This window comes from Vicugna pacos, chromosome 8, assembly GCF_048564905.1.
Source record: "Vicugna pacos chromosome 8, VicPac4, whole genome shotgun sequence".
Classification (NCBI taxonomy): Eukaryota; Metazoa; Chordata; class Mammalia; order Artiodactyla; family Camelidae; genus Vicugna; species Vicugna pacos.
In genome coordinates this window covers 73,128,999-73,152,053 of record NC_132994.1, presented here as the reverse complement: position 1 = coordinate 73,152,053, position 23,055 = coordinate 73,128,999, and the positions used below count along the sequence as shown (strand labels likewise).

The following is a 23,055-nucleotide window of genomic DNA, read 5'->3' as shown; positions in this document are numbered from 1 at the left end:
CTATTGTAAATAGTGCTGCTATGAACATGGAGATGCATATATCTTTTTGAATTAGAATTCCCTGCAGATATATGCCCAGGAGTGGGATTGCCAGATTACATGGTAAGTCTATTTTCAGTCTTTTGAGGAATCTCCATACTGTTTTCTACAGTGGCTGTGTCAAACTGCATTCCCACCAGCAGTGTAGGAGGGCTCCCTTTTCTCCACAGCCTCCCCAGCATTTATTGTTTGTGGCCTTCTTAATCATGGCCATTCTGACTGGTGTGAGGTGATACCTCATTGTAGTTTTGATTTGCATTTCTTTGATAATTAGCAATATTGAGCATTTTTTTTCATGTACCTCTTGGCCATTTGTATGTCTTCACTGGAGAATTGCTGGTTTAGAAGCATCATTCTTATTCATCTTCACATCCCCACTCCTGGAACCACCAGCATAGCATAGTTCAATTCCTTAGTAACTCCTAAATTATTAAAATGACCTCCAAAGACTTTTCACAGCTTCTAAATTTTTTCCCTTCAGACTTTCCTTGGAATTAAAGTTACCAAAGCATCACTCCCTTCCCGTGCTCACATGTCTTCAGCAGATTCCCATGATCTGAGGTTATATGCTATGTTTGTCTCCAAGAATCCCCCCACCACTCTCCTCGATCAGAAGCTGCTCTGTGTCCAACCCTTTTCATCTCTCCTCACACTGTTTTCCTGATGCGTCCTCTCAGTCAGTCTAACTAGTTTCTTTCCTGTTCCAAGCATTCTTTTCCATGTCTGAGTTTTCTCCCTTGGCCAGAAACCATGTTTCTCTCCAGTGGCCCAACATCAATTCTCCCATTCCCTTAAATTCAGCTCAGGTTGCCCAGGGGAGCCATCCTGACTCATACTTCCCTCCTCTCCTAACTCTTACGGCACTGGAGTTTGGTGACTTCATGTATCTCCTTGTAATGCTTGTTCCACGTGCACGTTGTGTGCACTAGCTCTGCCCTCGGATTGTGTGTACATGAGTGTTTCCTAGTGCTTGAACCAGTTATGACTATATAGTTTTTACTCATTCACCCAGTGCTACATTCTACATGTATTAAATACATGATTACTTTAGCCAAGTAGATGCTTAATAAGTAATTGAGTGAAAATGTGGGAATGGGAGCAGAGAAATTATAAAGTAAAAACATCCCATTCATGTATCCACTGGTACAATCAGTAACTGTTGATAATGTAACCATTGTGTGCTTAACCCTGTATATCGTGAGGAGGTCGGGCTCATGAAAGGGATAAACAAGAATGACCTCTATCATTTCATGACTTTTCATTTAATATTCACTTGGAATAGAAGTGAAGGTAATATCTGAAGCACATTGAGGGTAGACCTGAAGGATAAAAGGTGAAGAGAAAGGGAAGAACCAGTAAAGGATGGGGCTCCAGAGAAAGTTCTGCAGAGGTCTCAGTCTTGAATTGGACCTTAAAATTTGGAGTTTTCAGTTGAATATAAATATATTTGAATATACTGTTCTGCAGGAATGCTTGACAAGGAGCATGAGTCTAAGGGCCAAGGAACTAGAAGTATGCCAGGATGGGTGAGGACCACGCCGACAGAGTGGGTGGAGGCGGAGGGAGGAACATGATGATTAGTAGAGTGGGCGGGGGTGTTATTTCAAGAAGGTGGAATGGAAAAAAAAAATGTGAAGTTTCTAGCAACGTCCCCAACTCAAAGTAAGTGTTCATCAGTACTAGGATTTCCCCCTTTCTTCTTTTATCTAGGACTTGGGAAATTAATTATGTTGTCCCTCTGGCCATGAAATGATTTTTACTCATTTTATTTTCTCAGATGCTTAATCTCATAAGCTTTCTATGAGTGTCATGTTTATCACTCACTTCACTTTTTCATAAATACTAAGAATAGTCTTAAAAGGTGAGCAATCTTACCTCATAACCATGTCAAGAAATCAACTAACAATTCTACATGAAATACAGGCATGTACTGTCTCTGTCTCCATCTTTATCATTATCTATGTATCTATCAACATGTACATGTATCTATTCTATTGCCCTCTCTACATATACTTATAAACATGTGTTCACATACATATATACATGTGCATATATACATAAGCACACATATATGCACATACATATACATGCATTGATATATAAATGTAATAAATATATATACTAAAAGATCTCAAGTCCTGATCACGAGGTACTTCGTAAGCCATAACTTTAAATAGCAAACTCCATTTGCACTGGGGCAGATCAGGAGGTGTCCAGGGAACCGCCTCGATGCCCTGTGACTTCTTCCCGGACCCCGTGTGTAACAGCAGTTCTTGCTCTTCCTGATGGTTAGGACCGATTACCCTTGTTAATATGGTCAGTTTTCCTTCCTGCCTCTAGTCCAGTTTAAGGAGGCTGAAGTGAACTGGTGCCACTGTAGCTTAATTTTCAGTAAGACTCTTCCTGTGGCCCCGGAGAGCGTGCTTCACTCTGGGAACCAGAGCCTCTGGTCCCAGAGAGCCTGTGATTATGTCATTCTTACTGAGGGGAGGGCAAGATGACTAATGTCCTTTATTTTGTTAAGCGTGTTCCTCCATGACCCAAACACTGGACCTCTAAAGCCTTCCCTGATGCGGATGGCCCCTGAAACTGCATAGTTTGTCTCACACCGGGGCCTCCAGTTCTCACCATTTCTTGCTGATCTGTTCCAAACAGCAGGATATAATCAGTAAAGCCGAGCACCTGACGCTCTGTGGATGGGCTAGGTGGTGTAGGTTCTTTGGGGCTATATTTTAATTATAAGGGCAAAACTATAAATGTGTACTGTTGTCCAAACATGGAAGACAACTCTTTTTACTTTCCCTTCTATTAATAGGGATAAAAACGAACACATTTGCTGGACCAGTGGCGACGTACCACGTGCCTCACCGTCTCTCTGGGACACTGGGGCAGTATCCACAGTCCCTACTGACTGCTTTGGCTTTTATATGGTTTTTTTCCTTCTCCTACAGGGTAATTGCTAAGCTTTCTTTTAACCTGCTTATATATAGGACCATTTTCATAAATGTTCTCATATTTTCTGCAGTGTTTCTATGTGTTGATAGCGGATTAAGGATCTTTAAAGGCTAAGTCAACCATGTTGCTAAAATCAGAGTGAAGAACATTTTTCACAGAATTTAGCTCTGAGAGAAGGTAAAACAGCAGCTCCGTAGGGTCACGCAGAGTGAATACAGTGTGTGTGCGTGCCCGACTCTTCTGTTAGATGTAGGAAAGCATTTTATTTTATCATCTTCAAGGGGGAAGCTGTTAGAAGGGAAGAGGCTGAAAGTTCAGAACACAGTCAACACCTAATTGAAAAAGGCCCTGGGAATGGAAATGGCCCCGAAAGGGCATCAGTAGGTTCAGAGATGGGAAATGGAGGCACATAAAAACCTGAGGGACACTCTTAACTCAGATTAAGTCGACCACCTGCCTGTGGATCCAACACATTAAAATACCAAGGGTTTTTGTTTTTTGTTTTTTCTTTCCATTTTGTTTTGTATTATATATTGCTTGGAAATAAGTGGGAAAACAGAATTTTGAAAATCTTTTCATTGTTAAGAAATTGTCTTCTACTAATGTCAATGCTTAATATCAGTTTTTCTAGGGAAAAAGCTTTTGAAGAGCTCTTATATCTGTTAAGAATTGGGTATGAAATGAAAACTATTTTGTATTCTGTTATCAGTACATAGAAAATAGACTTATCTAGATAAATTCCAATGACTTTCTTACTATTAAAATTGCCTTGGGGCTGATCTCAAATTAATATATTTATTTTGTCTCCTTTTTGTCATAAACTCATATGGTTCATTTACTAGCAAAAATACATGGTTATTCAGGCAATATTTTTTCTAGAAAGTGTTTTAAGGAAGTCTAAAATTGGGGGAACTTGTGTATATTGATTTATTAGTACTCTCCTAAACTTACTTTAAGACATTGAACATTTGGGTGTGATGGGGGCAGCGCAAGAGTTAGAATCCTGCAGTAGAAGCGTCTTGGCAGGTAACCTTTTCTTTCTGCTCTTCTCTTTGCCAGTGAAATATGAACGACTGTTTAACATACTTCAATGCAGTGAGAATTTTTCTTTTGACTTTGGGGAAGTTCAGATTCTATATATTATTGTAACTAAATTCAAGGAACATTTATGTAAAACTGTACAATGCCTGGTACCATGAGAATATCAATGTAAAGTAGACAGTGTCTACTTTCAAGGGGATCAGAGTCTACAAGAGAAGAGAAACCTGCCAATACTACAATGTAATCATGGATCAATAGAAAAGCACCGAAGTGGATGGATGATCAGGGGGTTAACTGGGAATTATAAGTCAAGGAGGGCTTCTAGAAACAGCTTACATGTGACCTTGGGTTTAACTGGCTGATTGGTGAATATGGTCACATAAAAATATAAAATTAAGAAAATCCATGTTCTTTATAGTTCACAAGGTATTTCCAATTTTTAGGACGTAGCATTGATATGTATCAGCTCAGTGCTTAGCAGCGCAGGTCTTTACACAGAGGATGCCCTAGCGGCCCTGGAGGATTACAGAGCTGCCTTTCCGGCCTTAGGAGCCCCAGGGTAACTGTCTCTTTTTCCCTGCGCAGGAGCCCCGTCCTGGTTTTCCAGTGCAACTACCGCCACGTGATTTGCTTAGACTGCTTCCACCTGTACTGCGTGACAAGACTCAATGATCGGCAGTTTGTCCATGACCCTCAGCTTGGCTACTCTCTGCCTTGTGTGGGTAAGTCTCGCACTTTTTCCTCCATTTCTAATGCTGATTGAGAACAAAAGAGAAAAACGGCTGATATAAAGCTATCTCAGATACGCCCAGTCCCCATGGAGGTGTTGGCAGTTCTGATATCCATTTGATCACTACTAGGCAAGAAAATTAATGCCTGGATCTCGAACAGTATAAACACTAGGGTTTGAAAGAACTGTGTTGAACTAGAAGATACATAATTTGCATAAAGACATTGAAAATAAATTTTAAAATATTATTCAGCCAAAGTACACAAAGTACGTCTATCGATTCACCCCGAAAATAATAAATTTATTACCCTGGATCTAGAGCAGCACTATCTAAATTTTTTTTGTTGTACACCCATCTTGCTAAAAATTTTGAACACATGCACAATATATATGAAAGAACATATATTTAAAAATAAGTTAAAGAAGAATGATATAAAGCTGAAATATCTAATGTTTAAGGTTTTATATCTCTCAACATTACAAAACATCCTTTACTTGCACTATACGATTATTAGATGTATTTTTTTATTGAAGTGAAATTCGCATAACATGCAAGTAACCATCATAAGGTGTGCAGTTCAGTGGCATTTTGTGTATTCACATTGCTATGCAATGACTACCCACCTGCTTTCTAGTTTCAAAACTTTTTCATCACTCCAGAATAATATTCTATGCCCATTAAGTAATTGTTTCCCATTCTCCCTTGCTCCCATTGCCTGGCAACCACTAATCTGGTTATAAAAGGAAACATAAAATATGTGACCGTTTGTGTCAGCCTTTGCTTGGTTAGCATGTTTTTGACGTTCATCCCAGTTGTGGTATGATCAGTACTTTGTTACTTTTTGTGGCTGAATAATATTACATTATGTGGCTAGACTGTAATTTATTTATCCGTTCATTCGTTCATTCGTTGATGGGCATCTGATTGTTTCCATCTTTTGGCTATTATGAGTGACGCCGCTATAAACATTTGTGTACTTGTTTCAGAGTGGATGTATGTTTTTGTTTCCCTTGGATATATACCTGGGAGTGCGATTGTTAGGTCATACAGTCATTCTACCTTTTGATGAGCCACCAATGTATCTTTCATAGCTGCCTTGTCATTCTGTATGCCTACAGCAACTTACAAGCATTTTTATTTCTCCTCATACTCGCCAACATGTGTTATTTTTCTATTTGTTTGGGTAGCCGTCTTAATTAAGTATGAAGTGGTATCTCATTGTGGTTTTGATTTGCATTCCTTGGTGACCAGTGATGTTGAATATCTTCTTATTTATTTGTTTCTCGTTTGCATAGCTTCCTGGGAAAGATGTCTGAGTCCTTTGCCTATTTTTCAGTTGGGTTGTTTGTCTTCCTGTTGTTGAGTTTTAAGAGTTCTTTATTTATTCTGGATGCTCGACCCTTCCCTTTATATGACTTGCAAACATTTCTCCCATTCTGTAAGTTGTCTTTTCACTTTCTTGACAATGTCATTTGATACACAAAAGGTTTTCATTTTGATGAAATCCAATTTATCTATTATTTTTGTTGCTCGTGCTTTTGATGTCAAATTTAAGAATCCATTGCCAAATCCTAGGTCATGAAGATTTACCCCTATGTTTTTTTCTAATCGTTTAGCTTTTATATTTCGGTCACTGATTGACTTTGAGTTAATTTCTGTATATGGAGTAAAGTGGGAGCTCTGGTTCCTTTAATAATAGGACACGGTATTTAGAAGTCACAATCCTAGTGCTTGGTGGTCTCGTTGTTGCTAGGCTGGTCACTGTTTCTAGGCTAGCTGAAAGAGCTAGGAGACGTGCATTTTTTTTTTAATGTGAAAACTACAATGTTTATACTGACATTTCCACTTCATATTCAGGGTTATAGAATTTTTACTTACAATCCCTAATCTTACAACTGTCATTGCTTTTTCTCTTGGCAAAAATCTTATTCCTGAGTGATATTAACATACTTACTCATTCGTCTTATTTCACAATACACACACTATAGTGTTTGTATTAGTGTACCAGCACCATCACCGAAGTATGATTACTGGAAACATACTTAAGAGTTTTGCAGTTTATTTTGTCATTTGGGTAGATCACTCTAGGGAGATAGAGTCACGTATTGTTACTGTACTGTTATGTCGCCAATTTTACACATAATTTTATATTTTTATTGCTTTTTAAATGTATTTTGTTTTTATAATTATATGAAGTATTAACATGATTCCCAAATCAAAGCTATGAAACAAGTTACATTCAGAGAAGACAGCTTCTGTTCCCATGCTCTTCAATATTCCTTTTCTCCCCTTTAGGTAAACCTTTATTTGGAAAGTCTCCCATTTTAAAAACATGTAAAGGAATTATAGACAATGTAGGTATTGATAGAGATTTGCATCATCCCCTTCTTAAGTAAAAAGTAGAATATTATGCATATTTTTCTCCACCTTGCTTCTTTTTTTACTCTGCATTATAATTATATTCTGGAGATTACTCCCTAGTAATATACGGATATTCTTTCCATTAAAAAATAAGCATTATTGAATTCCATTGTGTGGATATGCCTTACTTTTCCCTTGTTGGTGAACACTTGGTTTCCATTTTTTATTACAAATATTAGTACAACTAATAGACTCATGTACACATATATTTTCATGGTTTTGTCAGAGTATCATTGAGGATTCCTACAAGCGAGGTTACTCTATCAAAGGGAAAATATGTATTTATTTTACTGCTTCCAAATCCCCTCCGAACCATTGTGCCGTCTTTCATTCTCACCAGCGATGTGTAAAAGCCTCAGGTTCTCCAGTGTGTCACCAGTAGAGTAATTGCAATGGTTTTGGATTATTTTCCAATCTTGTATTTGAAAAATGGTATTTCCACATATTTTTTTCTTATTTTGAACAAGGTTGAGTATCTTTTCATAAGCTTAAGATCCTTTTACATCACTTTTTCCTCAGGGGACATGTTAAGCGAATATATTGTATATATTTATCTTCAAAGCTATTTTCTATACAGCATACATTTCATAATCCCTTACAGTCACAGGAAAGGTTAGTAAAGTTAGATCACTTCTATTTTTATGAAGCATGTGTGTAAAGTAGCTTTAATTTGCTAGTTCTTTGCCACAAGATACCTAACAACCTCTGTGTGAAACAAAAGCTTTGTGTGGTCAAGCTCTATCTCATTGAAATGCATCATATGGCTTCTACTGTAGTTCAGTTGTCTTTTAAATACCATTTAATTTTTTTACATTAACTGTGTTAATGACATTCTTATAACTTTATGTGCTCCTGAGCTCGGCTTCTTTGTTTTGACAGCAAACGAGGCAAGGAATGAATGAATTTTAAATATGCTACTTTGTATGTTTTCTTTGGAATCCTGTGAAATAATTTTTGTGAATCTACCTATTTCATTACTGGTTATTTAAACATAATACTCCATAAAATCGTACTTTTATTGTTTATTTATTTACTTACTTACTTAGTTATTTACTATTTTTATTGAAGTATAGTCAGTTGACAATGTGTCAGTTTCTGGTGTACAGCATAACGTTTTGTATGTATTTGTATGACTGAAACATTATTTTTAAAGATGCCGCTTACAGTTGAGAAGGTATCTTCCCTGACACCTTTTTCCTTTAATGTTCAACAAGAGGCAGAAAGCTACATATTTGTGTATTTTGTTATTAAAAGAGAATGTAGCAAATAACCACGAGCTGAGACAGGTTAGCAGCAACCAGACTGCCACTCAGTTCGATAGTAAACCTTCTACCCTGCATAATTCATGCCAATACTTGCTGCTTCATATGTTTAATGATGTTTTAACATGTATCTCCAAAAGTACTTACTCATCACAAAATACAGTTCAGCTTGTCACAACAGGGTTTATCATGTATTATTTCAGCCTTCTTTAACGGTGACTCAAATTATAAATGTTTCACGTATTATGTGAAAAGAGGTTTTCAAGTATTAGTATAGTTTTTTGGGATTTTTTTGTAAAAAACCAACCGGACTGTCTTGAATGCTTGCTCAACAGAGATGTTCTTTCCATGTATTACTTGCTTAGTTTTTAAACGTCGTGCTAAGTGTAGTGGCTTCCCACCTTCCTCTGTGTGTTTCCCAGGGCCTGTCACACACACAAGGTGAGGTGTGCTGTCAAGGAAAACGGTGCTTCACGTTGTCAAATGCTGTCATTTTCTCTTTCAGCCTGCGCTCACTTGGTTAGTACTATCTTTTTTTTTTTTTAATTCTTATTTTTTACTGAACTATAGTCTGTTTACAATGTTTGTTTCATGCTTTCAGCAAAGTGATTCAGTTATATATATATACATACATATATTTTTTCAGATTCTTTTCCATTACAGCTCATTATAAGAAACTGAATATAGTTCCCTGTGCTATACGGTAGGTTCTTATTGTTTATTTATTTAATATATAGTAATGTGTATATATTAATCCCAAACTCCTATTCATCCCCTCACCTTTCCCCACTGGTAACCAGTTTGTTTTCTATGTTCGTGAGTCTAGTTCTGGTTTGTAAAATTTGTATCTTTTTTTTGGTAATTCCACATATACATGACATCATATAATATTTGTCTTTCTCTGACTTACTTCACTTAGTGTGATAATCTCTAGGTCCATCCATGTTGCTGTAAATGGCATTATTTCATTCTTCTCTATTGCTGAGTAGTATTCCATCACATAAACATACCACAGCTTCTTTATCCAGTCATCTGTCAATGGACATTTAGATTGTTTCCATGTCTTGGCTCTTGTACATAGTGCTGCTATGAACATGAAAGTGCATGTGTCTTTTCAAATTAATTAATTCTTTCTTTGCAAGAAGCTTGAATCTTTTTAAGTCACTTATTTATTTTAACAGAGTTGGTTAAGGCACTATGAGAAAATGTATCCCGAATTCTTTGAGCCAAGCACAGATAATATTCTGTAAAAGGGAGCTGACAAGAAAGGGCCCACTCTGTAGGAGTCTGTGTTGTAGGACTTCCCCTGTCCCCTCAGGATGCTTCCTGTACAATTCAGGACATGTGATTATTTGATATGCAGACCAGGGTATGGGAAGCACCATTATCTGCCTGTACATTAAGTCTTAGTGAAGCTTACATTTTTAATACTCTAAATAATACACATATAAGCCTTAATGTTAGCCCCCATAAACCAATGAATCATTTGCACATATCCTTGGGTATACACAGAGCATCAGAGAAGCCAAGTTCAAATCCTGGCTCTGAGACTCACTGCCTTTGTAATATAGGGCAAGCTATTTAACTTTGGCTTGCCTCGGTTTCACTTTAAGGTAACCTGGGGATAATACAATAGCATTTATCTCATATGTTGTTATGCGGATGAATTAAAATAATGTCATATAAAGTGCCTTTAGGGTAAATGCTGAAGACAGTGAGTGTACAATGAATACTGGGTTTTGATAGTTTGGTTGTTACACAAGCATGTCTTCCCACAGACAGTGTGTAGAATGCATGTGTGCACATATGTATGTATTGATGGCAGAACATGCATGTAAATGTTCATTAACTGTAGGCTGGTGTTTCCTACAACTCCATGCATAAACCAACCACTTATCAAGCAGTATCCACCTCCATCTATCTGGCCATCTTTTCCCCCTGGTTTATTTGACTTTGCTTTGATTTACGGCGTATAAGACAAGACACATACAGTAAAGTAGAAATAAAACAAATAGAAAAGCAAAGCTTTTCTAACTATAAATAGAAGCAGCGGACCATTTCCATGGCATCGTCTTCTCCCACGGTGGGGGTAATTAAAAGGTTATGTTAATTAATATCTACGAATCTTATAAATAAAATTTCACATGTATGAAAAGTAAAAATGATGGTTCATTCCATAAAGAAGCTAAGAGTGTATTGAAAGGGCAGCTTTGTGGGAGCCAGACTTCCCAGCAGGCTCTACGTCTCTGCACGTCCATGCATTGACGTTAGTGTGTTGCTGCCCACGTGTGTCACGGTGCTCAGCAATGTTTTCTTGACTGCTCTTGGCCGACCTCAACAGTTCTGCGTAAAATGATTGGACCATGAGAGTCAGTCTCAGCGTTGTCTTTGGTTTTTGGAAGCTTAGGAGCAGATCTTGTTGGTTTCTCTGAAGAGATGTCAATTTACCTTTCCACCGTCTATCAGTTTAAAATCCCTAGTCAAATGGCTTTAGGCTCCCGTGGTGTCGACTAGCTTTTTTTGGATTACAATTCTTCCAAGAAAATTAAAGCAAGATTAGTTTATGTAAGAAAGGGGCATTTATTTCTAAAGCCATCACTTGCTTTCAACGACAGCGTTCGTATCTAACCACGAGCCATGGCTCTTCTCGCCCTGGAACCCACAGCTTGAATCCCCTCCTTCACCTTTCTGACCACAGGAGTTTGCATGAAGCTGTAAATGGGAGATTCACTGGTAAATAAGTAACTGAATTTGCTTGGTGTTAGCATTCCTGCTGTGGCATAGGCCAGAGACATTTTGATGCCCACAAACTGGAAAGAATTGTTCTGCGAGCGGCATGGGTCCCGTGGAAAGTAGGTATCCGCCCGGGCCCGGCACTGTTCGGGATTATTTGTCCTCACCTTGTGGTAAATGCAGCTGTTTAACCATTACCCTTCCCCAGACCCACACAAAACAGCCCTTTGCCCAAAACTCATTATTTAGTATCTCCAGAGCCTGGGAAGCAAACTGTTCACAAGTGTTTAAGTGGTGACATTATGGGGAAGAAAACCCAAGATCAGTTTTCTGGAACTATTAACTACATTTCAAAAAATAGAGGCTATAAGTAGAATTAGCAAACTATTTTTCAAATCACACCAGCCCCACAGAAGCCAAAAAAGAGCTAGATAAAGCATTTATTTCTGTTGCTCTGTGAACCATGTATTAAATGTCTTGCTGATATAAATTCACCATTTCTATATAAATACCTCTTACCCTCAAAACATATGTAATAAGATGTTCTTTTTCCAAACCTAGTCTTTCAAAACTCTTTCCACTTCCTTAAGCTAAACACCTTCAAAACTCAATTTTAGACATGCGCGTTCTTCAAGGTGTGAGTGTCAACAATGAACCAACCTTTGCTATTAGCATAATTATTATGATGAACAATTAAAAGCAGTTTAAAACCCCTTTCCAGTAGGAACCCTGCTTCCTTTGTGTGAGCGCCTCATTTGAGCAGAAATTTCCTTCTGCTTGGTCAGAGTGGGGCGCTGGGTCTTCGCTCCCTGGCGGTGGGGAGCGCGCAGTGACTAGCGCTGTTACCGGGTGCTCAGCCTGCGTCAGGTGCCTCTCCGATGCTGACGTACGTACGTACATTTAACCCCCACAAGCCCTGTTGGAATGGGTGTTGTCATTCTCCCCACTTTACAGATGAAGCCTTTGAGGCTCACAGAAGTTAATTAAGCCGCACATGGTGTCACTGCTGGTAAGTCACAGAGCTGGTGTTCAAAGCCAGCAGGTCGTGGCTCTGGAACGTGTGCTGCCAATCACTGTGGAGCAGATAAGGCTGTAAAGAACGAAGGACTGTGCCTCTAAAAGTTCCGTGGAAAAGAAGGTCGCGGGAAGTTTATCTCTGAGTTCTTGGCGCTCTTTTCCATATTTAAACCAGCAGTAAACTTGAAAAGTAGGAATTATTCATATTTTTTCAGAGCAAGAAGTAAAGGCTCAGTGGGATTGCGTATCAGCATGACAGAGCCAGGAAGGACCGAGCTGAGATGGCAACCAGCTGTGGTTACGCCAAGGCTCGGCGTTCCCTCCACCCTCCACCCTGCTTCGCTCCAGGCTGTGGTTCTCAACCCTCCACGGGCATTTCAGTAACAGGGCAGTTTCTAAAGGTCTCAATGTCCAAGGCCATGCCTGAGGCCAATTAACTGAGGACCTCTGAGGGTGGCCCTCAGTGTTTGTTAAAAGCCCCAGGTTTAAAAGTTTGAGCACTGCCTCAAGGACGAGCATTCTACCAACAAGGTGTCTTCCCTGGGAGACTGTAGCGTTAAGAGGCGTGAAAGTACTCCCTCTGCCCTTATCTGATTTGTCCGCGAGTGATCTGACTTGCTAACCAGCACGGGTGTTTCAATAAATGTTGATGGAGTTAAAAATAATATGGGTAAACACAGTCAAAATGGTCTACTCCCATTTTGACAAACTCTTGCATGAAGCTAAGGGCTTTGGGAAAAACTTCAAAATTACTTCCAAATATTTGCTGTACCTGCTGTTATTAGCACTCCATGCTAGGAATTAATCTGAAATGTGAAAGCACTTTGTGAATCTGCTTCAAACCCTGGGAATCACCCCCACACCTTGGAGCTTCAGGAATTTAGGTGGATTTATTTTAGAGCACAGCTCTAGAATTTGTATGAGAAAGACTATGCAAGATATGTTTACCTCTAGTCCCTCATGAGTCCTGGTGACACAGATTTCCTGTAGCCTTGGGGGGGAGGGGTCCAAGGGCGTGGCTCCCATCTTCCCTGCAATATGCCATCTGGTACCATCCAAGGGCATCCTCGTCTCTGCCTTCAATGCTTCATTTTTTAAAATTCTTTTTCTTTCAGGTCATTTTTTCATGTAATTTCTGTTTTCATAAATCACAGAATGGCATCTCCTTTTTCTCTAATATGTCCACTCACCACCTACAGTTCTCTGGTGTCCTCAGCGTCTTAGTTGGCAGTGGTGAGCACGAGGCAGACAGTTCTGATCCTTCTGAGAAACAGAGATACTCTTGTTGCCCCAAGAGCCAAGAAGACTGGTTTCTAGGCAGCTATATAGGGAGCCAAACACAAAATCCAATTGTGTTGGCTTTTGAACAATTGCTTTCCCAAATACACACAAATAATCCAAGTCAGTACAACTCCTAAAATCACATGGAAAAGTAGGGAAATGTATTAAAAGATAGATCACCAAAGGAGATGTGCAAATAGTCGGTCCACTGTTAGAAGTTCAGTTATAATTAGTTACTAAAGAATTGCTAATTTAAATCATAAAAAATAAAGTAACAGACACATTCAAAACAGGTAAAAATATAAATTCAAATATTTCTGAACAGCAATTTGGCAATTTACATGATGAGCTTGAAAATATGAACAAAGTGCCTAGAAGCCTGTCCGTGCACACCTTCTCTGTGTGTCCATCTATCTGTCTGAAATGGACAGCCTCTTCTCTTCCTAGCGCCTAGACCTTGAAAAATTGCAGTGGGGGCCACGAAAATGACAGGGCTCAAGCAGCTGGCAAGCTTGCAGTCCAAAGCCAGTGCTCAGACTTAATGGAAGTTAATCAGACTTCCGAATTTCCTGAGGTTAACGCTAAACTCCTTGTTTTATTTTGAGGTAGTTTAGCAAGCCTGTATTTCCCCTTTGCTGTGGATGTCTGAGCAGTGTGAAGTCAGGGCAGTTGTCTAGGCTCTCTAACAAGAGCCCCTCTGCAGGCACAAAACTGAGTTTACTTTCACGCATGCCACAGCCCGGAGCTGGGGCGGGGGGCTGCGGGCCTCTGCTGCTCGCTGTGGTGCAGGACCCGGACTCAGCCTCCTGCTGCTTGGTCCTCTCCCCAGGCCAGCTTGCAGAGGACGAGGGAGCAGGGGCATCCTGGATTTAGAGACCAGGCCTGGACATGGAACCCATTCCTTCTTCCCACGTTCCTTATTCCAGAGTTCAGCCACACGGCCCTACCCAACCACATAGGGTGGGGAGGCGGGGACGGGGAGAGGGGAGGGGTCTGGCTGTGTGCCCAGGACAGACAATCAGGACTGCAGACACCTCACAGCCTCTCACTCTGGTGGAGAGGGTGGTGAGCGGAAGATTTACTGAAGGGCCTTTCAGCCTTCCTCCCCCGCCCGCGATGGGAGCAGCACTCAGTCAAGCAGCTTCATTACCGGGCGTGACTCGCACATGGTCAGGAACCAGGAGAGGAGCCGCAGGACAGGCCGGCGGTGCTCAGGAGCTCATTCTGGCGAGACCAACAGGCACGGTCCGTGCAGGCGTCTGTTTGGCCCTGGAAATACTGCCTTTGTCCAGTCCCGCTCCAGGGGGACAAGGGGCCTGCGTGTGTATTTGGTGTTTTGCAGAGGAAGGGACTCCCGCGCCTGTTGGCAGTGGTACCAGCAGCAGCGCTGCCCCCTGCATCTTTCCGAGGGTCCCTGTGTCCCAGTAAACTGCACCCCTGATGCTTATTTGCTGGAGGTTTTACTTTCCAAACTGCCTTTATCTTCTCCTCTTGCATTTTACGAAGTGGTTAAAAATGAAGTCACATCTTAAAAACCAGAAGAAAGGTGGGTATGCCTTGAATAACTAGCAGAGAAGGTAAAAATAATTTCTTTCCACCTACTTCTGCCCCAAGCCCTTAGGAAGAGCACCCTACCTTTGTTTTAGAAGGGCAAAAGCAAACCATCTTTAAGTATAAATTTATCACTTATCCAAAGAGTTCTAGAAAGATGCTTGTGAGTGCTAAGGCCGCTGCAAGAGTCGTTCAGAGCAGCTGTCTTTAGGCTTTCTTCTTCCCGTATGAAAATGTGCGTAGCCGGGTTCCTCTCCTGGGTCTTATTGGCAGGCAGCGTGATTTTCACGTCTGTGCACTTGGTATTATCAGTATGGAGGGTGCTCTCCTGAGGCTGGAAGTATTATAATCAGAGTCAATAGAATATTAATCGACCTTTAAGTCTACCATTTTAAATGGCTTGATGTATTCCTAAATTTACTACGAGGCAGATCGTGCATACACAGCAGTGTTTAAACACATTGTGTTGCCGTGTGGATTTGTATAGTATAGGACCTCCAACCACCACCAGATCAGGAAGAGCAGTGTCGCCAGCGTCCCAGAAGCCCTCCTCGTGCCCTCCTCAGCCACAGCCGCCTCCTTCTTGCCCCGAGGCAACTGTCATCTTGGCTTTTGTGATGTTCATTACCTTGCTTTTCTCCTGGCGTCATTGATTATCCCTAAATAATAGAGATATTTGCCCACTTTTAGCTTTCCAATTGATGCTTGAAAGGTTTTGCCAGATTCTCCTCACCAGAGGCATCTCAGTGTCGATCACCCCCCTCGTCAGAAAACTGAGCACGTGTGCAAAGTCCTCCACTGTTCAGCATTTTCATTATTATTCTTGTTATAAATTTTGTTAATCACACGAGTCATGGCTTTGTTTATGTTTAACTTCCTTATCTCGGGTGCTGTCATGTGTGAACCTAGTTCTTTATTCACTTTTTCATCAGGCAAATTTTGGGTTCATGATAAAAGCAAACTGTGTAGGGACCCTAAAGAGTGACTTGGACAAGGAGATCCATTTTATCACAATGTGGTGAAAATCAAACTCTTATGCTCAGATTATGTTTTAAAAAGCACCGCTCACTAACCATGTGAAATCCTCCCCTTTATTTGTGGGTAATTCACTGTCAGCTGCTCCACGTTTCATTGCGTGGTGTTGCACCACAGCTGGGCCCTGGCTTGTCTCAGGGCAGCTGGGTTGCTGAGAACCGCCCACCGGGAAGCCCGCTTACAGCTGCTGCGGGGCTCTTGCCGGGCGGCGCGGGCTCCACGTTTCTGGAGCTAATCGGAACTTTGTTCTAAGAGATCAGGGCCATTTGTGGTCTCTAGGTCAAGAAATTTTAAGTTCACTTGAGATAGAAATTGTTTTGGATTTTTAAGTCCACCTTTCCTGATTTGGAGAGATGTTGCTTTTAAAAAATTATTTTAGTTGCAAACTGTTTCCCTTCATTACTTCCCTCTTCCTCATCATCTCCCACGGGCTGTATTCAGTGCCTGGCGGTGTTGTGTTTAGTTCTGTGTTGCTTTGGCTACTTAATGCACACACACACACACACACACACACACGCTTGCGTGCGCAATAACTGTGATAAAACTTTACTCTTCCTTACTGTGTGATGTCTTGTATTAATGAGACTTCATGCATAGAAATTGCTATGAGCTGGTGACCTCCAACTATATTTGAAATAATTAATGATGTGCTTCAAGGGGTTGATTTACATATTCATGAGAGTTTATATCATTTGGTTCCTAAGGAGGACAGTGAAACAGTTTAATGCTTTAAATGCATGCCAATTTAGCAAGAGGAGTGGTTTAATATTTAAATGTCAAGATGGAAATAAATGTATAATATCTGAGCCTAGTTATTATCTTATGTATTCCCAGTAAGATCTGCGCATCTTCCAGGTCATCTTATGTGTTCTATCACTGACTCCACTTAGGAGTTTAGAAAATTAATATTTCTTATATTTTCTGCTTTTAAATCTTTACTAGTAATCATCTATCTTGGAATTAGGTATTTACAGAGGGAAACACGGTGTGAAAGGCAGTGGAAATACTGAACAGGGCGGGGATTGGAGTAATGTTCAAGGAAATGGTGTCATTCTGTCTGACTTTGTTCGGAAACTCCCTTCTCTCCCCGTCTCCCTCCCAGTAACAGCTCTTTCTTGTGGTTCATACACAAGAATGCGTTTGTAATTGGCCACTGTATTCGGATTTTGGGCTGCTATAACCAGATACTACAGACTTGGTGGCTTCAGTAAGAATTTATTTTCTCACAAATAAGATGAGGCTGGCACTCCAAGATCAAGGTGCCAGCAGGTTTGGTTTCCTCTGAGGACCCTCTCCTTGGCTCGGGGTGGCTCCTCTCATGCCTCCTCTTCCCGTGGTCATCTCCCTGTGTGTGCAGCCCCGGGATCTCTGTGTGTGCAACCCTGGTGTCTCTCTGTGTATGCAGCCCGGGTGTCTCCCTGTGTGTGCCCACCTCCTCTTCCTATAAGGACACTAGGCAGATTAGACTGGAGCCTATGCTAATGCTCTCATTTTAACTTAGGTACCTCTTCAAGGCCCCATCTCCAAATGCAGTCACACCTGAGGTGCTGCGGGTTAGGGCTTCAACATAAGAATTGTTCAGGGACACAATTCCATCCATAAGAGCCACCTTCTAGATTCTAAAATAGTTTCCAAATACTTGGCACCCCTAAATTCAGAGAAGGCCCACGGAACATGGACGCTGTACACATTTCTGCTCTACAACCTTGTGTTCCCGAAGGTCTGGCTCTTCCTCCTCTCACCCCACCCCTACCCCAACCCAGAATTGGCTGGTTTCCCAGGTGTTGGTACCAGTATGCTCAAGGAAAACAGGAACTTTTTTTAAAAAATTTTTATTGATGTGTGGTTGATTCACAATGTTAGTTTCAGCTGATTCAGTTGTACATATACATGCATTTATATATCTTATTTTCAAATTCTTTTCCATTGTATATCATTACAAGAAATTGAATATAGTTTCCTGTGCTCTACAGTAGATCCTTGTTGTTTACCCATTTTATAGGTAGTAATGTGTGTCTGTTCATCCCCAACCCTTAATTTATCATTCCCTTACCTTTCAGCTTTGGTAAGCCTAGTTTGCAAAACAGGAAACTTTTTGCCAGTTATCTAATTTTAAAACCTGGGCTCACTAACAAACATTTCAGGAAGGACCCTCTGAGCATTTTCATCTGCTGTGAAACTACAAATACAATACTCTTCTCTGAGGGGGAGGTGGTTAGCATGGCGTTTGCAGCTTTGTCCTCCTCGTCTCTGCTTCCCCCCAAATGGCTTGTCACAAACCGGGCCTCTGAAGGAAGCTCTGCTGGTTATTGTGGTCTAAATGGCTGTGAGCAGCAGAACCTGAATGTTACAGGTGACACCAAACGCAGCTCAGTTCTTGCCTGGAGCTTTGGGTAGGTGGGTGCTTTTCTTCCAAGTGCCATCCCATTAGGACTTCTCACTACCTTCATGGTCAGACTGACCCCACATCCAGGGTCCAGTTGGCAGAGGAGAAAGAAACATAAGACATGCGTCTTTCTCATCAACCCTAGCCTGGGCGTGGTGCGTGTCTCTTCATCCGTTGGCTACGACATAGCCATTTGCCCCTGTGCAAGGGAGCCCGGGAAAAGGAGTCTAGATAAATACCCAGGTGCAGAGAAGAAGAATTTAGGTCGACCCCTGGCGGCCTCTGTCAGAAAGGTATCCCTTTGTAGGGTTGGTGGCTCAGCTCCCCAGTCGGTAGGCGTGGCTGCACGTCCGGGACGCAGGGATCACAGGCCATGTCCTGAGTCTGCAGTCAGACGGGGCTGATCCAGTGTCAGAGCTGCTCCACCAGATGCTGAGCTGACTTTCTCATTTAAAATGAAAGTAAGTCTTAGCTCAGAAAGAATTAGGTAAGATTGTATGTAAAAGTGACTGGCCCTCCTCCTGATACACAACAGGCATTCTGTATCTGACAGCTTCCCGGTCACCACCAGTGACAGGCCCCGATTTCAGGTTGCTTTCTAGATTCGTACAATTCTAGCCGGAAACTTGAAGCTGCAACTTGGCTTTAATTAAGGTCTCCTGGCTAAAAAGTGACAATATAATTTCTGTTTGACATTTTCTACATTAGCACATTAACAGTTAATGGAAATAATTAATTCCCACAAATCAAGAATTAACACTGTAAGGAGTATAAAACACTGCATGAATATAATTCTATAAAAATATTCTCAAAGTTACTGGTAGAAGTTCTCATTAAAATTATTAAATTAGACTTGTTCTACATAGCCAGGTTTTCCAAATTAATCTTTTATAAAGGGGACACATGCAGGAGTATAAACAGTTGTCTGAATGAGGCTACCGTGATTTGTGACAGCACCAATGAGCGGTCTCACTAGTTGTTAGTATAACTTTTAAGTACTTCCTTAAAAATTTTGCATTGTGAATAGGCCATCAATGAGTAATGAGTAAATTTCCGTGAAGTGCTTTTGGGCTATAATCAAATATAATATTAAACAAATACGTAGTCTTAAATTTAAACCACATTATTCTAAAGGAATTTAGAGATACATTAAAAGAAGTAACGTACTGTGTGATGCAGGAAGAAAATCTTACGGTCCCTGTTTATTTTTATATCATCCTTTAATTTATGTGTGTGTTTAAATGTACATAAAAAAGCAATATTTGTATTAAATTAATACTGGGATTCGTATACAATTTTTGTTTTCTCACTGGTTGAGATTCCCAACCAAAATTTTGGAGAGCGCGGATTTAGACCTGTGGACTTCAGACGTTTTGACTGCTACCCACAGAAATACGTTTTACATCATAATAATGTAAATATATAAATTATACACATATAAGTAATTGAAAAAACTTTCACAAAACAATATTTTTCTACTGTATGGGACACACTCTGATATTTTCAGTTTTAATCTATTTCAGATACATTTCCAGATGCATCCAAAACAGGTAAAAACTAGCCCTTTTAAATCAGCTTGTTTTAAGTCCTATAACTTCAGAGGAGTAAAACAACTTCCCTGAGGAGTCCGTATTAGTGTTCAGGCATTTCAAGTATCAGACATAAACTCTAGTGTGATACAAATAAGAACTTTTTATATAATGTTTAAACATAACTCACGTCTTACTCTGCATTAAAAAAAATGAAATAGACTAGGTTTGAACAAACTAGAAAAACAAACCATCCATCCATTCTTCTAAACTTGTCACTTAAAAAATACATAATAATACATGTAAAGATTTGACACAACGTAATTAATTTTTAAAAGAACCATGTTTTAGATATAGACTTAATTTTCAGGAAGGCCGTCACCAAAGACAGAGACAACATAGACGCTCTAGGAATATATTCCTGGATGGAGCGCCCACCCTCCTCACACCTGAGTGTGGGGAGTGCCACCTCCAATGACGCAACATCAGAGAACTCCCCCCTCCTTACACCCCCACACCCCCCCAAGCCAGACAACATCCTAACTATCACTCAGTACAGTAGCTTTTAAAGAAATGTAATTTAAAATATTTTAAATCAGTCTAAAAAATAATGACTTCTAACAGTGGTTACTTCTCCGTCTTGTTATAATTTATAAATAAATTCCGTGTTCTATCCTTAGAGGTTCATCAGAGATACAGTGGTTAACATTCACAAGTTTTGTTTCCGAGTGTTATTTTTTCTACCATGCTGATTCTTCTAAGACAGATGGTAACGATTGGCTTAAAATCTGTTCTTTGGACCAACAGTAAGATGTATTCATTAGTTAACTTAAATCTGTTTCTCAAATTAGGCTATTGTTGCAGAAATAGCGATGAGCTAGAGGTCGTGAGGCTAGTCCTGACTCTACGCTGGATCAGCACCTCGTTAATGTCAGGACAGATCACTTGCCGGCAGCTGGGGCCGGGGCAGGCCTCTTGTGTACGTAACCTTATTTAAGCTTCATAACGATTCAGTGTGGTTTGATATTAATCATCACATTTAGGAAGGGCTCTCAGAAACTACATTCAAACACAGGTCCACCTGGCTCCAAAGCTAATGTCTCCCCTCCACTTTTTATCCATGAAATTCATCTCCAGGACCTCTTTCACCTCAAAAATGCCGGGATCCTTGGCAGTTGGTTCCTAAACCAAGAGTTACTTCGTGATTCGATGAAATTTTTCAGACTCAGAGTAAAAAACACAATCAACTCAATAAATGAAGAAAGTCCCTCCTGATAGACTTACAGGATATTCTGACATCTCACTCTCAGTGTGGTGCCTTTAGATCAGCGGTTCTCAAACTGTGTTCCCTGGAACCATGGAGGGGGGTTTACACGGAAGGAAATCTGTGGACAGCAGCCGCATGCATGGTGGTCCCCATTATATTAGCTGAGGGTCCTATGTCAGCACCTACCGAGACCACACCAGGCAAAACGGAAGGCGTGTCGTCTTTAAGTCATAGCAGAAACTCTGTTGACAATGCTTTTGTTTTCTTTACACTACATTTTTTGAAGAGTAAAAGGAAAGTACTACATACTTTGTAAATTAAAAATAGCATAATTTAAAAATGGCAAAGGCCAAAGTTTAACTGCCCTATGAAATTGACATGGAGGGGAAACTTGGGTGTGTCACTATTAAAATACTGTGTAATGGAAGATTTTAATAGGACCTAAAAGTAAAAGACTTTAGGGTACTTCACCCTCGAAAACAACCCATAGCAATTTTTTCCTTTGGGTTTATTATTTCTTATTTTAATTCAAATGTGCTCATTTCAGCTGAAGGCTATTTACTTTCTGTTTTTTCACTCAGTGAAATTGGTGGTCTTGGTGAGTTGTTGCTCACACACACGCAGGCAAGTAGTAAGAGATGTTGGTTCAGAGGGAGTAAGATTTCTTATTGGATGAAGTACCACCACCATCACCAGAATTTATTTACCTACTACACCCCTTTGGAAGGTACTGTTTCAGGAACTGGGTACTATTCCAGGCTCGGCACACCTTCTGCCGCTCCCTTCATGTCAGTGGAAAGAGTAATTTCCTGCAAAGAACACTCAACTGCACTTACATGCTAAGTATAGCACACTGGGTATAAATCAGCAACAGCTGAATTCAAACTTCTTTTCCACAGCAAACCTCTAGGCTGCAATTTTGCCATTCTTCCTTTCAATCCAAAAAAATGTAAAAATGAATCAAGGTAGAAAAATAGCTGTAAAACTGATACTGAGATTTGCAACCAAGTAAGACACGATCTAAATCATGAGAAAGTTTTAAAGTCCTGTTATTCATTTTCCATTGTGCCTAAAATCCAGAAAACCCCAGTTCAGGGGAAAGGAGACCCCCTTGCCATGTAAATAAGGAGGCTGGCACAGGTATCTCTGTTTTTCACAATCTACCCCCAAGTCATACGGTGTGTTTATGGGAAAGTTAGAGGAACACTGACAATTGCGGAAACTTTAGGAGGAATAAGAACCACTAACAGGGATATTCTGTTTACCAGTAAGACTGGAATGAGACTCGAGTAAATAATAAGCATTGCAGAAAATTACCCAGTTACGTATTTAACCACTCCAAGGCATTCTGGTGTCCTGGGAGAATAGCATGCGTTTTACAAAATTGCTTGTAATTGTGAATTGTGTGTTTGCGAAGGAACCCAGTGTGCTGGCAGGAAGCACATTTGTCAGAGCTTAGCAATGGAGCCTTTTTTTTTTTCTAAGAACTTTAAATATAAAAGAAACATTTGCCATTGCTTTCCAGATGCTAATAAAGTATGTTTCAGAACGTTTGGCACACTATTGTAGAAAAGACTGCGGAGCTATTTTGATGCCTGAGGGATTTAATTCAAAGTGCACTTGAAGGCATTTAGCTATTGTTTTAAGGATGCATTTTTCTGATGAGATTATCCATTGTAAGGAGATCGATTTCAAAGTTGCACATATTAATTATTCATATTACAAAGAAGACCCTAATAATTTTGCTCTTTTTATTTCATGTAAAAATGGATAATTTAATTACTGAATTCGTAAAAAGTTATGCAAA

At 40.3% G+C, this 23,055-nt stretch overlaps 1 protein-coding gene across 4 annotated transcripts in view; it reads left to right on the top strand.

Moving 5' to 3' along the window:
- Positions 1-23,055, top strand: part of PRKN (parkin RBR E3 ubiquitin protein ligase) — a 1,151,747-nt gene that overhangs the window by 755,528 nt on the left and 373,164 nt on the right. For all 4 annotated transcript variants that reach the window (XM_072966149.1, XM_072966148.1, XM_072966150.1 and 1 more), the window contains one exon: positions 4,621-4,757. In XM_072966149.1, coding sequence (XP_072822250.1) covers positions 4,621-4,757 — 137 coding nt within the window. The remainder of the gene's footprint in view (positions 1-4,620; positions 4,758-23,055) is intronic.